Source organism: Coloeus monedula (assembly GCF_965178545.1).
Source record: "Coloeus monedula genome assembly, chromosome: 3".
In the NCBI taxonomy this organism is placed as follows: domain Eukaryota; kingdom Metazoa; phylum Chordata; class Aves; order Passeriformes; family Corvidae; genus Coloeus; species Coloeus monedula.
In genome coordinates this window covers 31,308,681-31,324,058 of record NC_138783.1, presented here as the reverse complement: position 1 = coordinate 31,324,058, position 15,378 = coordinate 31,308,681, and the positions used below count along the sequence as shown (strand labels likewise).

General features: G+C 43.6%; 1 protein-coding gene across 2 annotated transcripts in view; it reads left to right on the top strand.

Moving 5' to 3' along the window:
- PAK1 (p21 (RAC1) activated kinase 1) overlaps nucleotides 1-15,017 on the top strand; it is a gene marked incomplete at its 3' end in the record, with an annotated part of 69,589 nt that extends 54,572 nt beyond the window's left edge. For both annotated transcript variants that reach the window (XM_082277688.1, XM_082277689.1), the window contains exons 8-15: nucleotides 146-209; nucleotides 1,074-1,122; nucleotides 3,408-3,520; nucleotides 8,684-8,801; nucleotides 9,255-9,354; nucleotides 11,165-11,361; nucleotides 12,905-13,042; nucleotides 14,931-15,017. In XM_082277688.1, coding sequence (XP_082133814.1) covers nucleotides 146-209; nucleotides 1,074-1,122; nucleotides 3,408-3,520; nucleotides 8,684-8,801; nucleotides 9,255-9,354; nucleotides 11,165-11,361; nucleotides 12,905-13,042; nucleotides 14,931-15,017 — 866 coding nt within the window. The remainder of the gene's footprint in view (nucleotides 1-145; nucleotides 210-1,073; nucleotides 1,123-3,407; nucleotides 3,521-8,683; nucleotides 8,802-9,254; nucleotides 9,355-11,164; nucleotides 11,362-12,904; nucleotides 13,043-14,930) is intronic.
- Nucleotides 15,018-15,378: the final 361 nt, after the last annotated feature.

Sequence of the window (15,378 nt, the reverse complement as noted above, 5' to 3'; positions counted from 1 at the left end):
CCTTGGTGTCCATGTGCCTCTAGATTTGACGAATGGCTCATCAGAGCCTGCTGTGGCCACTGGAGCTGTTCTTGCAGCTAGTTCTTGTAGCTGTATGAAAAAAGGACTTGAAGAAAATCCTCTTGTTTTTTGTTTTTTTTTGTAGGAAGTATCGTGAGTGTGGGTGATCCAAAAAAGAAGTACACGAATTTTGAGAAGATTGGACAGGGGTTAGTATATGCTTCTTCTCTGTCCTAGACCTTTCATTTCCTTAGCTAAGAAGAATCCACTGAAACCAGGCTAAGTAAGCTTGCTGGAAAAGCTGTTTGGGATACTTTGGAAAGTTTCTTTTGTTTGGTTGTTTATTTGTTTTCTTCTTTTTTTGTTTTCGGTTGTTTTGCTGGGTTCCACATCCCCTCCAGCTGTTCTCCTGTTCCTGGCAAAGTCACAGGGACCGGGTTTTTGTGCAATTGTGTTGTAGTATAAAAAATTATGCCATTAGATGATCAGGTTTATAAATACAGCTACAAGCAGGGAAAGAACTGCAAGGCCATCTTCAAATTACAGGTTTACTTCTGAATCAGCTCTTCTCAAGGCGTGTGCTGTGGCCCTCTAAGCAGGGGGACAGTAGAGGTTGTAGGAGAGACTGTACTGAGGCAAAACACAGATCTGCAGTTGGTTCCATGTGCTCAAACTCCTCTTTTCCTCACTACAAATGCCGCATTTGTTTACTTTAGCTGATCCTGTTGCTCTGTTACCATGTTGGGCATTCTGCAAGCCAGGGTACTGCAGTCATGCCACTTGAAATGGGATAAACTCACAGTCCTACAATTTGCTGGTTTAGCAGCAAGGGTTTGGATGACCACAGTGTCCCTTATTAGGAGCTTTTTTGCCCATAAGTTCTCTGGCTTCTGCTCCAACAACAGCCTTGTCTCAGAAATATTTCAGCTGATGTTTACCATTGAAATTATTGCATGTAAATGGAATGGAATGGGACTGAGAGCACTTCAGAGAGGCAAGTGGGAAGGGGCATGTGTTAAACTCACTTTTACTTTGAGACACTAAGAATTTTTTTTTTTCTCTGTTTTGTTTAGAGCCTCAGGTACAGTTTACACAGCAATAGATGTAGCTACAGGACAGGAGGTAAGTGCTGCCCGAGTACCACAGCAGTGGATTTTGGATTGTATCCTAAAAGTTCAAGTTGATGCTCCAAAATACTGTCTTTCAGGGATTCATGACATCTTATTTTTAATGAGGTCTTTATTTACTTACTAATGAGACATGATTGAGTGGTCTGAGGAGAGAACTGGAAAAAATTACTTCCAAGTTTTGATTCCTGAATAACTTCATATTTATAAAGATTCTTTCTGTGATTGCAAAAGCTAGAAGCAAATGTTTGGATCTGGGCAGTTCCTCAGTAAAAGTTTCTCTCTTCTTCCCCAAGATTTCTGCATGTGTCCATACAAGCTCTTTTATTTGCCCTCTGCTCCTTTTCTTCCTACACTTGTACTACTTAACTTGCATGGAAATAGTTCCTCTCCCACCCTTTGCCCACTTACTTGCTGCCCTTGAATTTGGAGACAAGGAATGCCCGTCTGTTCTTTTTTCTCTCAAATATTGAGACGTGCCATGCTTATTACCTGCATAATAAACTAGTAGTGATGGATATGCAGCATCTGTGGAAACCTTTATTTCTAGATGGAGGATTTTAAAAAAGATTAAAGTGCACGTGTTATTCTGAATTTATTTATGGAAGTCTGCCACAATGCATGTCTACTTTGCATTGTACAATGTAAGGAGTTATTCACCAGTAAATTTCATAATTGTGCTTGTTGCTGAAATTCCTTCACCCCCTTTTTTAGTTCCTGAAGAAGTAATACAGTTTAATTGCAGCCTTTAAGGAAGAGTTCTTATATTTATTTTGAGGCAATGAGAAATTTTATAGGAGGAGGAAGTCCTTTGATGGTTTTCTGCTTTCTTCCTGGACCACGTGGGTGACTCCCATGTGAGAATTTGAGCTCTTGTATTACAACAGACTTTTAAATCATTCCTGTTAACACTAGTGTGACCAGGCCCTGGATTTTAAAATCTGCATTTGGGATCGCTGTAACTTTGTCATGTTGTTGTTTGTTCCTCTCTGTGAAGTGCACTGAACTCAGGAGCTCTGTGCAGGGAAACACTGGGAACTTCTTTATCTGCATAAAATGTCTTCCCTCTCTTCTTCATCTTTCATTCTTCTCTCTGGTCTTGTATAAAGAGCAGCATGGGGGTTTTGGTTTTGAGTTCTTTAAGTACTGTTTGGCAGCCTTGTGAGTACTGTGGAAAACCAGCATGTCTGTCTGCTCTTGCCTTCTCATGTGTTGGGATTTTTCTATAGTCTTCCCTGCTATACTTTCGAAATGCTGATTGTATCCATCATATTGGCACTCTGTGGCTTGTTTCTTTTAATCCTCGTTTTTGTGAGTTCCTGTAGTTGCTGGCTCTGATCCATTCACCCAGGCCTTCTTCTCTGCACAGCAGTTTTGTAAACGTGTAGTTTCATCTCATTCCCTTTGCCTAAATATTGTACCAAAAGCAGTTGAGTTGTGACATCTGTGAGTTATTTTTGCCTCCAGCTCTGCTGAGTAGGTTTACTGATTTGGAGGTTCCTCAGAGGGCCAGGTGCTCTCACAAAGTACTGGTAGTGTGGAAACTTGCTGTAACCTTCCTGCTCTTTGCACATATACATGCAGAGCTGGTATCCTAAAACAGGAAGAAAGCTACTAAACCAAAGGGCTGCAGCTGACAGATCCATCCCTGTTGCACTTCAGGCATGACTGGCCACAAAACTGGCTCAAATTCATTTATTTTCAGCCTTTTATCTAAACACTGGTGCTTCTCTCCCCCAGGTCTTGTTGTGGCAAAAGAAATAGAGTTACTACCTTGAAGTACTAAGCATGATTGTATTATTTACCCACCCTCCTTTAGATTTCTAGAAGCAGAAATTTGCATGGGAGGAGGAAAAACACCACCAAAAATTTTTCAGAAACATCCAATTAAATATAAAATTAATAAGAATCCTTTCAGAAATAAAAACTTTTTGGCATATCAGTCCATGCCAGAGTAAGGGGATCTCTTCCTTATTACCAAGAAGCTGTAGATGGAGACGGCTATCCAACTGTGACATGAAGATCCAGTATGAAAATGGCAATTCCCCTTGTTCTTTTTGTCATTAAGCATTATCCAGCATGTGTGGAAATGGACTGGCTGCAGGAACTTGTAGAGTTATGGAATGGTAGTAGGATTCAGTAGCTAATGATGAAAAAGTGACCTCATGATGAAAAGGTTTTTATCCTCCCTCATGTGAATGTGGGACTAAATGGACTGGTACTGGCAAGTTTCTGGGGGACTCCTGCAATAATGCTTTACTTGATCTCTTTTCATTGCAGGTTGCAATCAAACAGATGAATTTGCAGCAGCAGCCCAAAAAAGAACTGATTATTAATGAAATCCTTGTGATGAGGGAAAACAAAAACTCCAACATCGTCAACTACTTGGACAGGTACGTCAGTATTTGAAGGGCTCACAAAGGGACACTGGAAAACACTTCCATGTCGGTCTCTTAATGGTTCCTGGCTCAGTTTAATGCAAGTGTGGGACAACCTTGCATTGCTTAATGCATGTGGCATTGTGGGAGTGTGGGTGGCCTGGCAGTCTCTCTCCAGAACGAGGACAAACAGGTATCTGAACCAGTGTTAGTGGGATGTCTAGGCTCTCCTCAGAGAGGCTGGCAACAAAGGTCCTGTCAGGACTCCATTTTTCGTCTCTCTCCTTTGCCAAATTTGACACAACAAATTTCCTGCTTGTTTCCTTCCTGTTACTAAAGGAGAAATAGAAACAGTTTGAAATGTATTATTCTATTTGCCTTCCTCTTCTTTTCTTTTCCACTGAGCAATGGTGGTGTTCTGCTGCCAGAGGAGCAGACTCCTTCCAGGGTTAGATGTAGTCTTGTCCCTGTGACTGTCCACTGAGGTTTTAAAACAGAGGGAGAGTGACTTTTAAGGCAGATAGTGATAGAACAAGAGGGAACAGTTTTCAGACAAAAGAGGGTAGATTTAGGTTATGTGTAATGAAGAAATTCTTTACTGTGAGGGTGTTGAGGCACTGGCACAGGCTGCCAGAGAAGCTGTGGCTGCCCTGGAAGTGTTCAATGCCATGTTGGGTGGGACTCTGAGCAGCCTCGTGTACAGGAAGGTGTCCCTGCCCATGGCAGGGGTTTGGAACTAGATGGTCTTTAAGGTCCCTTTGAACCCAAAGCATTCTATAATTCTATGATGCTGAAAGCCCAACTGGCAAAAGCATTGCATGGTGGCTTGGATTCACCATCAACATCACACTGCTGCATTGTGTCAAGCCTGTGTCCTTTACCTGTTAAAAATAGAGCTAGTTCCACTTGAGCTGCAGCAAGATTTTCTGTCGGCTGCACTCAATGTCTGAATGTAGCAGTTCTGATGAACCACAGGTTTGCTTTATTGTAGGGTAAAGACTGCTTGGATAGGGTGAGCTGCAGGCTTTAATCTTGGCAGCTTGGGTTTTTTGGAAGATACCATGAAGGGACGTGACCTAGAATCTCTTTTGGAAATTTGAGAGGGGATTTGCACACTTTTTATGCTTGGCATGTATGTCAAAATCTAATCAGCTATTTCTTTAATAGGTTTAGTTAGCAGGCTTTCAATGTCTTAGCCAAAAAAGGTGGCACTTACAAACTGCAACAGTTGTGTTGCTGAATTTTTGTGGTGCTGTGTCCCATGCATAGCTGTAAAGAACTACTTTGTTGAGGGGACAGAAAGTCTGCTCCTGAAATTTTTGTGCAAGAGGTGTGTGTGCAGGAAACTGATTCTGGGCACACGCCCTGTTCTTAGAGAGAGCAGAAGAATGTTACTGGTGTAAAATGAAACAAGTGCTTAAGAACTCCATCTGGCCTGGAACTGTTATTTTCTCCTGGCTGATTAGAGGCTTTGTTTTGACAAAACTGTTTGAGAGAGATGCACTTACCTTATCTAGCCCGTGCATCCCAGCTGCAGGATAGCTCCATATCCTGCTGTCTTATTCAAACTTTCAGCAACAAAAGCTGCTGCTTTTGTCCTCCACTTTCACTAATCTTTTTCAGAGGGATTAGCTTTTGAGTGCTGCACATGGACAGAACAGCAACTGGGATGAACATGGGGGTTCTTGTGCCTATTGTGCCACTTCAGCTCTGTAACTGCAAGATCCTGTTGCTGGGGAGCTGTGTTCCTCCTGCCCAGCCTAATGTGCCTGTGCTTCCCAAGTGCTGAATTAAGCTGATATTTGGATGCCACTTGCTGGCTTCTGCCTCCTGCTGAAGGAGGTGGAGGAAGGATGTGCTGATCACTGCAGGGTCTGGTTTCTGCTTTGTGGTTCTGTTACAGTGTCTCCCCTTCTGAGTCCCTAATGGGAGCTGCAATCTAGATAGTCATTGGCATGAACCAGCTCTCTCTCTTCTCCTTGCCTCAGCTCCTGCCCTTATGCAAGGGTTTCCTGTTCTTTGTCCCCTCATAGCTGCACAGCCTACATACTTGTGGTTAAGCATCTTTTCTGCTGCAGTCTAAGTGGCCAGCGTTGCACAAAGGTGTGCTGTGATATTTAAGATAGTGACATGGCCTAATTCAGCTGTACTTGGGAGCTGGATTTAGAAGCATCTGGCTCTGAAGACAGTGACACCAGTCTTCTGTACAGACAAACAGCCACTTGTGCTGAATTACCTGCTGGAGGTGCCAGTTCCTTTCTGCTGCATGAAAGAGGCCCTCAGAGCCCTGCTTCTAAACTCAGCCATCTAAACACAGGTGTCAGATGCCCAGTGCTAGGCAAAGCAAACTCCTGCCCTTTAGTTTCATTCTGAAGAACTCCTTAACTTAATAAACCCCACAAATAAGTGGTAGCCTCTGTTACCCCAACCCCAAACTGCAGTAGGGATGGGTGGTCAATGAATAAAGCTGAAAGTGTAAGACAGTCATGCTACAAGAACACACTGGTTTCTTTCCAGGCTATATTCATGTTTGCATGTTGGAGGCAAGTTACTGGTGCAAAATTCTGTAATGAATGAACTTGCACTTCTGGGCAACTCCAAATTTCATCAAATTTATCAATAAAATATGTGTATTTGTGATAGAGAGGGCTTGGTGGACAACTTCCTAAGGTATCTAAGTGGAAGCTGAGGAGCACCTTACAAGATCAGACATTAGCTGCTCTTGCAGATGGATGAAGAGAAAGCTGTAGACCATCCTTTTCTTCCTCAAAGATTTTCATCAGGCTTTTTTTACTGCCAGCTTGTTTCGGATGGTGACAGTGGGTGACAAGGTGTGACACCATGCTGCGCCTGATGTTGCATCAGAGCAGCACGTAGGTGTACGGATTTCCTGATGGTGTCTCTAGAACTGCTGAGAGAGTGGGTTTGAGTCATGCCTTCAGTGGGCAGCTCAGTGACTAAGACTGGCAAGAGAGTGGAAAGATCCCTGAGACAGTACCACCCTGAGATGACATTCCTTTGGTGGCAGCTGGCAGGGAGCCACTGTTAATTCCACCTCCCTGTGTGTTATGTCAAATCTATCAATTATGGAGTTGCCAGGGTCTTGGCACATGTCTGTGGCTGCTCATGGCTCAGCTTTGGTTCACAGCATGGTTCTTGGCTTGCTCCATCTGTTTTGGCTGCAGAGATACACCAGCTTGCTCCCAGCATGTGGAACTTGAGATTGTCATGCAAAGAGCCCATTCTGCCCCCATTCTTACAGTGAAGCGGGATTTGGGCTGCAGAGAGTGCTACTGGCAATGAAGGGAAACCTTGTGATGTCCATGGTGGGTGATTTGCTGAGAGGGTGCTGATAAAATCTGCAGAAAGCCTGGTTTGGCAGAAGTGAAGAAGTAGCTATAGCATAGGGCAGGAAGGAAGAGTGTGGATGCAGTTGGGCTTTCAGAGCCCAACAGAAGGTAAATGACCCACAGAAATTAGCAGGAGTGCTTCTGAAAGCAGTCCTGCTGCTCTTTTCTTACTCAGAGGGGCTGAGTGCTTTTGCTGGGGTCTGTAATGCTGGGGAAAAAAAAAGCCAGTGCATCAGCTTCTGTTCCATAGTGGAATTTGAGATCTCTGTGCTGTGGGAGCACAGCCCTGTGCCCTTGGGCTTTGCATCCTGTAAGAATCTCCAGATTGCACCTCCCTACACAGTCTTCAGCATCAGCAAATCAGGATACCCACTTTGTCCGTGGAATTAAAGGCTGTCCATAACTGTAACACTACTGTCATCCAGGTGTAGATCAGACCACTATTACTATTTAAGGGGATTTTTTTCATCAGCTTGGTGTTGTCAGTGTGTCCTTTGGGGGTAAATACCACACCTTGCTCACTGCTGTGATGTCTCACTCATCTCTGTCTACTTTCCATGCCAAGCTTAATAGGTTCTTTCTCCTTTACTGTTGCTTTCTACCTAATTGTTCCCTAATACCTATCCTGCATTTGCATTTGGCTCCTGGCAAATTCATTCCTCAGTAGGATCAGTGTTTTAGAGCAAAGCAAACGTATCCTTGATGAACTCTAGTGCCAGATGATGCTTTTAATTTGATTCTCTGCCCTCTCACTTTTGACTCATCTGTCCACTCACTTGAAAAATGAGAGGATTGGCTGAAAAGGTGGGTTTTCAAAGTGATGATTCCTTCCTTCAGGAGTGTGTCATCCTGATGTATCTGTCATGGTAGTTTGTGTTGATGGGTCCAAAAAGGGGCAGAAATGGTTAGTGGTTTGGGCTTTTTTTTTTTTTTTTTTTTGGTTCATTTGTTAGTTTGTTCTTAATGCATTAATGCTGAAGTCTTCATTTCCCATCTTCTACTTTTAGACATGGGTACACACACACACTCAGCAGAGAGGAATATCCCAAATGACTGAGAAAAGCCACTCTCAGCTGTCTCCTCCCCATCTTCCTATGGGCCTTCTTTGGAAAAGACCTGCCTTTTTGGCATTTCCTTTTCTATTTTAAATCTTTAGAATTGTTGTTTCAACCAGTAAGGTGTACTACTTTGACCTTATGAATGGTTCTGAAATTTTCAGACAAAATCACAGATTAGTTGGATGATGTGGAAAAGATTGAGGTGATTTTTCAAATGCATGATGCTTAAAAAAGAAGTGCTCATTCATGATTGATTGTGGGTAGCCATCTTTTGTGTCACCCAGAATTGTCCCTAGGCCGAGGCAAAGCAAGCAGTTGCTAAGGACAGCAGGATGCCAGGAGTAGTGAAACAGCTCCCAGCCACTTCTTCCAGTGCAAGAGCCCTCAGAAGCCATTGCTGTGTGCCAAATGTCTGGGTTGCATGCTTGGACCCCATCTTTGCTTCTTTCCTTGTCTCCCAGCAGCAGGAGCAGTTGTAAGGTCAGGTCTCCATCTTAGTCTGCATCCTTTCCATGGCAGAAAAATTCAGCCTTGCCTTTATGGACAGGAAACTTCTAGCCACCTCTCCCACTACACCTCTCCTCAGCTTTCTGCACTCACCCTTGTCTTTGGTCATTCAGGTTGTGATCAGATCTTCCCATGTACAGAAAGTACCACAATTTTGTGGTTCCCTAATAACTGTTAAACGCAGCTCTTGTTTTTAGAGCACTTCTAAGACAACTTTAAAACCCTGTGCATTTTGTTTTTAAAATCTGGTCTGGGCTCTTCAGTTACCTTGTAGGAGAAGAGCTCTGGGTGGTGATGGAGTACTTGGCAGGAGGCTCCCTCACCGATGTTGTGACAGAGACCTGCATGGACGAGGGACAAATCGCCGCCGTGTGCCGGGAGGTAAAGCAGCGCTCACACTTAGAGGGAGCTCTGGTTGGGAATGGGACATGGACTTTCCACCATCTGTCACTGACTCCATGGGAATGTCTCCAGCTTCTGTAATGTGACAGTCATTCTTTTAGAGAATGGATTTCACCTATGAGGATGCAGCAATCAATTCTAATGCAAACCTCATGTTTCACCCCAGAGGGAGGAACTAGAGTGGGAAATGGGGTTGGGATCCTATTGATTTTGTCTGTTCTTCCAGTCATTTGGGACTAACTTGTCCTCCCAGGATCTGCTGATCCCAGTGTGACATCTCTCTGTAGCCCTGCACATACTGAGTATATGAAAAGCCCTGAGACCCTGCGCCATTACTACCAAAAATGCACAGTCTGTTTGAGTCCTTTAGCTGGCTAATTGTGACTGGTGAATCATTTCATGCACAGTAAGAATATCTCAATTATTTTTCAGTGTCTCCAAGCCCTGGAATTCCTCCATTCAAACCAGGTTATTCACAGAGACATCAAGAGTGACAACATCCTGCTGGGAATGGATGGCTCTGTCAAACTAAGTATGCAGGGAACTTTACTGCTGATGACTTATCAACCCATGCCAGTTATCTGCTCTGGGCCAGGCATTTTAGGGAGATGGGTGTTTGAGGTACTTGATGCTGTCATGATGAACAGGCTGTAGAAATGCTGCTATAGATATTTCTGTGGCATTTGTTTTAATGAAGACTGGCAAACACAAATCCTTGTGAAGGGATACCAGACTTGAAGTGAGGCTTGGGGTTCATCTAGCTTTGGGCCATCTGTTTATGTGAACTAAAATAACAGTATTTTAATGCTACTCCAGTCTAGAAAGCTGGGTTGGAAGATGTAAGGCTATAAGTCTTCATTTATGAACAATCTCTTCAGTCTGGAAAATGCTGCAGGTACTCAAGGGGCAGGAGAAGTGGAGGGCGAATTGAAAACCGTGTAACTAGAAATCATTTAATCTTACAATGCCAACCCAGACTGGAGTCTAAATGTTGTTTCCTCCTTGTGGTATCACCAGTAATGAAAACCTTGAGACTGTTCTGCCCCTTGGGTGCTAAGGTAGCTGTTGTGCTTGTCATTGTCCATGCAGAGATAAGCCTGGAAACCAGTGAATTATTATCTTCCACCTATAGCTTTAACAGAATGGTGCTCCCTTTTTCTTCCTCTCAGTTCTGTTGGCTGGCACCCAGTAGGCATAAATAAATCTATTTTTGTCAGCAGTGACAGCAGATATAACTTAAAATTCACAGGGTGCAGATATGCTGAGTAAGAAGGTGGGGTTTTTTTGCACATAATTGCTTTTTAAACTAAAGCTGCACTTTGGTGGAGCCAGATCTCAGGAGTGTTAGCAATGAATAACTGATGGGGGCCAAAGTGCTCTGTTCTTATGGAATAACTTCTTTGAGCACGGTGTGCTGGTGCCGGGCTGTAGTTTAAAGTTAGAGAAATCCCTGTGGATATGATGCAGTAACCTTCTGGATCTGAGCTGCTTATTGGCTCTGCTGGAAATTTGCCCTGTTTATGAACCATATGTCCTTTCCTGGTATTTACCCTTGATGAAAACTCAGCTAGGAATCAGTTTAATTTTCATCATTCTGCCTAAAATTAGACCTGCAATGCCACAGGGGGTCAGGATGGGCGGTGCATCTTGCTGTGTTGATTCTGCTGGGCTTGCAAGAACAGATTTAGTTTTCTTTTGGTAAGCCAAATACAAATAAGACATAGGGTGCAGCAATCTTTGTGTGAAGGCCCTCCATCTTTCTCTCTATTCAAAGAAAGTAATCAGTATAAATTTAGGTACTTTACATTTATTCTGAACACTCTTTGCTCCATAAAATAGATGCTGTTTGAGAAATGATATGTCCACAGGGGAAGTAATACCCCTTGGACTGAAAATACCACCAGACAGTACAGTACAGCGTGTGGTCTGGGCAGTGTATCTAGATCAGACTGTGCATTAAGTCCTGTTTTCACATATCCAGGAATGGTCTTTAGATGATGTATTACAGAGTGTGTTACAGCTGTGTGATGCTGAAACACAGCTGAGTGTCCCAACTCCTGTATGTGGTTATTTCTTGATCCCCATCTTTCACACAGACAAGTGAAAGCAGCTCTAGAATCCTCATGGCCTCAGAGAGTCAGGTTTAGAAACTTGGCTCTAAACACCATCCTCTGTATTAGCCACAAAACCTCTCCTCCTGTCACAGTTGCAGCAGCAGCACACCAGACAGCGCAGCAGGGTAAAGTGTACTGTAGCTCTGGTGTCAGTAAGGGTTATTTTTGGAGAAACTTGCTGATTCCTTCGTCTCTGTCTTTCCCCTCCACCCTATTTTAATTTTCCAGCTGACTTCGGCTTCTGTGCCCAGATCACTCCTGAGCAGAGCAAACGCAGCACCATGGTGGGCACCCCGTACTGGATGGCACCTGAAGTGGTGACGCGGAAGGCTTACGGGCCCAAAGTGGATATCTGGTCTTTGGGGATCATGGCCATTGAGATGATCGAAGGAGAGCCCCCCTACCTCAATGAGAACCCTCTGAGAGTAAGCAAGTGCTTTTCTCCTCAGCTCTTCACTAAGCTGCTGATGAAATCGAGCTCATGTGAATCCTCCGGTGTGGTTTCACCACCTCCAGCCCCATCTAATTCAAATGAATCTGTGGTCTCCTTAGATGTCCTAGTGAGAAGACTGAGATAGTCTTAGTTAAAACCCATAGTTTGCTCTGGGTAGCAGAGGTGTGGGTTCTTTATGAGTTAGATCATGCATACTCGTAATTTCCCACTTTCTGGGATGCTAACAGAGGCAGAAGTTCTACCTACTGCAACAAAGCAGTCATGTCTTCAAACCTTCTACCCTGTGAATGAGAGAATTCTCCTCTGAGCATGGTGTAGTGGAAGGTTCCCTGTCCATGGCAGGGGTATTGGAATTCTGTGATCTTTAAGGTCCCTTTCAACCCAAAGCATTCTATGTTTCTGTGATTCAATTTGATTCTATTCTAGTAGGACCTTCTTCCTACTGGCAAATTGTTCCTCCTTGCACGCTCCAAGTAAAATGAGAAGCGTAATAAGCCTTTAGACAGGGCTCAAGCCTCCTGATGTCTTCGCTTTGTTTAATTATTAACAAAAGGAGATATGCTGTCAGCATGTAGGGACATCACTTCTCTTAATACAAGCTAGGTTTATGGCTTTTCCCCCAGTTACATGGGTTGGAGGGATCTAGAAAAATTCTGTTTAAATTCTTTTTCCATCTCTTGCAATGGAACTGGTTTTGGGAGAGAAATGCAGCAGCCAGGAAGACTATAAGGAATAAAACGGTGTTGAGTTAGAGTAACAATACTTTGGCCTCATTTAACACAATTTATGCCAATTACCAGTCTATTAGACTGCTCCCATGGGATGTGTTGAGTGATGTGTTCAAAAGGCCTGTATATTAATGAGTCTCTGACAGATTTCTGTTTCTTTTGAAAATTCATCCAGGAAGTTTCTCACATGAAATCCTGAACTGGATGAATTTTGAGTCTCTTGATTCTCAGAGGAGGGTGTGTGTGAATGCTTCATCCCCAAGCAGTAGCAAAACTGCTTTTTTTTTGCAGGGTGTTAAAAGATGCCTAAGGGTTTGCTGGACATCTTTTGTAAAGAGCCAACTGCATCTTTATCGTGTTGATGTTTTAGGCCTTGTGCACTCAGGCAGAGTACCAACAGAAAGAAAAGTCTATTTAGTCAGGGTTACCTTCCCATGAGGGTATAGTCATTACAGGAGTAATGGTAGAGTCATGCCAGTTAACTTCCCTGTGTAAACAGGGTCTGGAATGTTGGTTTTGTCCTTGTAATCCCTTGAGAGGGCTGCAGGATCCAAACCCAGATTACAAGGGTAAAACAATAAAGGATTGGATCTCATCCACAAAAAATAGGGCTGGCAGCTATTCTGTTTGCTGAAATGTAGGCATTGATTAGTGACCCTGATGAGGTGGAGTTTTTTCCTCCCCATTGAACTGTGGGGAGGGAGAGGAGAAATGGGTGTCTCTAATCCAGAGATAGAATCTAATCTTCATAACCTTCTGTTTCCTGGGTGCTTGTTTTTGTCTTAGGCCCTGTATCTCATTGCTACTAACGGGACTCCAGAACTGCAGAATCCAGAAAAGCTTTCACCCATATTCCGAGACTTCTTAAATCGCTGTCTGGAAATGGACGTGGAAAAGAGAGGTTCTGCAAAAGAGCTGCTACAGGTAGGTGATGGGGAACAAGACTGGAACAATGTAATCATACAATCCTGAGTGAGGCCAGGCTTAGGGCGAGGTCTTGTTTGAGGTCTTGAATACTGTATCAGCTGAAGGCACAAGCACAGCTAAGGTAACCTCTGAGGGGAAAAAAGCAACTGAAAACCACAGCCCCCAAACACAAATCCATAATAAAGTGATAACAGACTGCTCCCTTTCTATGCTGTACTGGCTACTGGCAGCAGCTGTGCAGTGTGTTCTGTGCCCACCCTCAAATAAGAGATATGTCCCAGGCCTGCCAAATGCTGAGACCCCCTATTCCTGTGGTTTCTTCACATGGCTGGCCATGACACCTGTATGTGTTGTCACAGCCTTGTCATGCGTGTTCCAGTTTGGACAGCAGGAAGGCTTCTAGCTATCAGATATTCTGGCTGTCTTCTTTCTGGAGGAAGGATCACAAAGCCCTTTGAAATGTGTGTGGCTTCTATTAACTGGAGCAGTTCAGTGTTACCACATTTTGCCTGATACTACTCCTTACAGAGATGATGGAACAAAGCCTGTGAGATACCTTAATTATAGAATGGCTTGGGTTGGAAGAGGCCTTAAGGATCCTCTGGTTCCGCTTCCCCTGCACCTTCCACTAGACCAGGCTGCTCAAAGCCCCATCCAACCTGGACTCGAAAAATTCTAGGGATAGGGCAGCCACAGCTTCTCTTGGCAACTTGTGCCAGTGCCTTACCACCCTATAATCAGGTATTTCATTGAAAAACTGATGTCTTAGTCTGAACTCATGGTGAAAGTTGAGGACCAAGGTGCCAGGATTTTTACCAGCATGGATGAGAGGAGTGGTTTGTGTGTTCTTTCTGTCAAATTTGCCATGAGGGTGGAATATATAAGTCTTTGTAAAATAAATATCTGTGATCAGGAACACTCAGACGTTAAGTATCAGACAGTTTCCATTTTTTGTTTCCTCTCTCTCCACTAATTTGTGTAGTGGGCTCAGACTTGGACATGCTGCTGCCTTCTGAGACTATAATGAAGCATAAATGGCTGACAGAATGGCAGTAGTTGAAAGATCACTTTTTCTTCTGGACTTTTCAGTCCTAAAATATCAGAAAGAAGTTATTTCCTGTTCCTTGGAGCAGGAGAACATTCTGACTGTAACGCTTCAGCCTGCTCTAACTACCTTGTGGCCTCTGAATTTTTACTTCTTATTTTTTTCCATCTCTGAAGCGCGTTGCCTTGGGTGATTGATCCCTTCTGATGCTCAGAAGTCTTGTGGATTATCATTGCTTTTTGTTTTCAGAACAGCTTGTGGACTTGCCCTTCACTCTCTGAGAGCTGTTTTGATAATTAATATTGTTTTAATTCAAGAAGAGCACCAATGTAGCAGACTGAATGGTGCTGTGTTGCAAGCTCTGTGCTGCTCTCCTAAATTTCAGCTGCTTTGCAAATTTCTGATATCTGGTAGAAGGCCAAGGCAATGCTTTCTCCAGACCTGTGACAATGGGGAACAGGGAAATGAGAGGTGATTCCTGCATAGAGCCCTGTGCCTTGTGTCTGAGTCACACAGGTTGATTTTAGTACATGTTCCATCACACTGGATTTCAGTATCAATATTGCAACTTTTTAATTCCTCAGGGGAATTTGCTGAGTTTTGCTTGATCTTGAACATGCACAAACGTTGGGTAATTTAGCATGTGTGGGGTGCAAATCTCTTCATCACTTCAGGCAATCCCCAGAATTTTGTGGTAGTAACAGATCCTCGGGTTTCATGTGTACGAGAGTAGAGTAAGTTCTTAGATTTCATATGGGTTTAGGTGAAAATGTTTAGAATAGCCACTTCTGGAGCATGTTCTGAAAAATTCTAACCATTTTTTCTTTTGTTTTGTCCTAGCACCAGTTCTTGAAAATTGCAAAGCCTCTATCCAGTCTCACTCCTCTGATTATTGCAGCTAAAGAGGCAGCCAAGAATAACCACTAAAGTGGTGAAGTCAACACAGAGTCATCATGTCAAGACTTTTAGATGTTCATTTCAGAGACTGAATTACTTGCCCTTCTCCCCTTCTGCTCCTTCTTTGCAGGGGTGTTCTGACAACTTTGACTTGCCCTGAAGGGTGGCATTCACTGTACAGGGAAGGGCACCCAACAGGGGCATGGCTGATCTTACATGGTGAACTCTCCTTCCATCCTTGTGGTGGGGACGAGAGGGGAAGAACATTTTGTATGGGTGAGGAGATCTTTCTGAGAGCGTCTGAACCTGACCTCCACGTAGTGAAGCCAGTTTGTTTTCGTATTTCTTACGGTGTTTATTTTTAAAAATAATGTGGAGCCTTAGACCACGT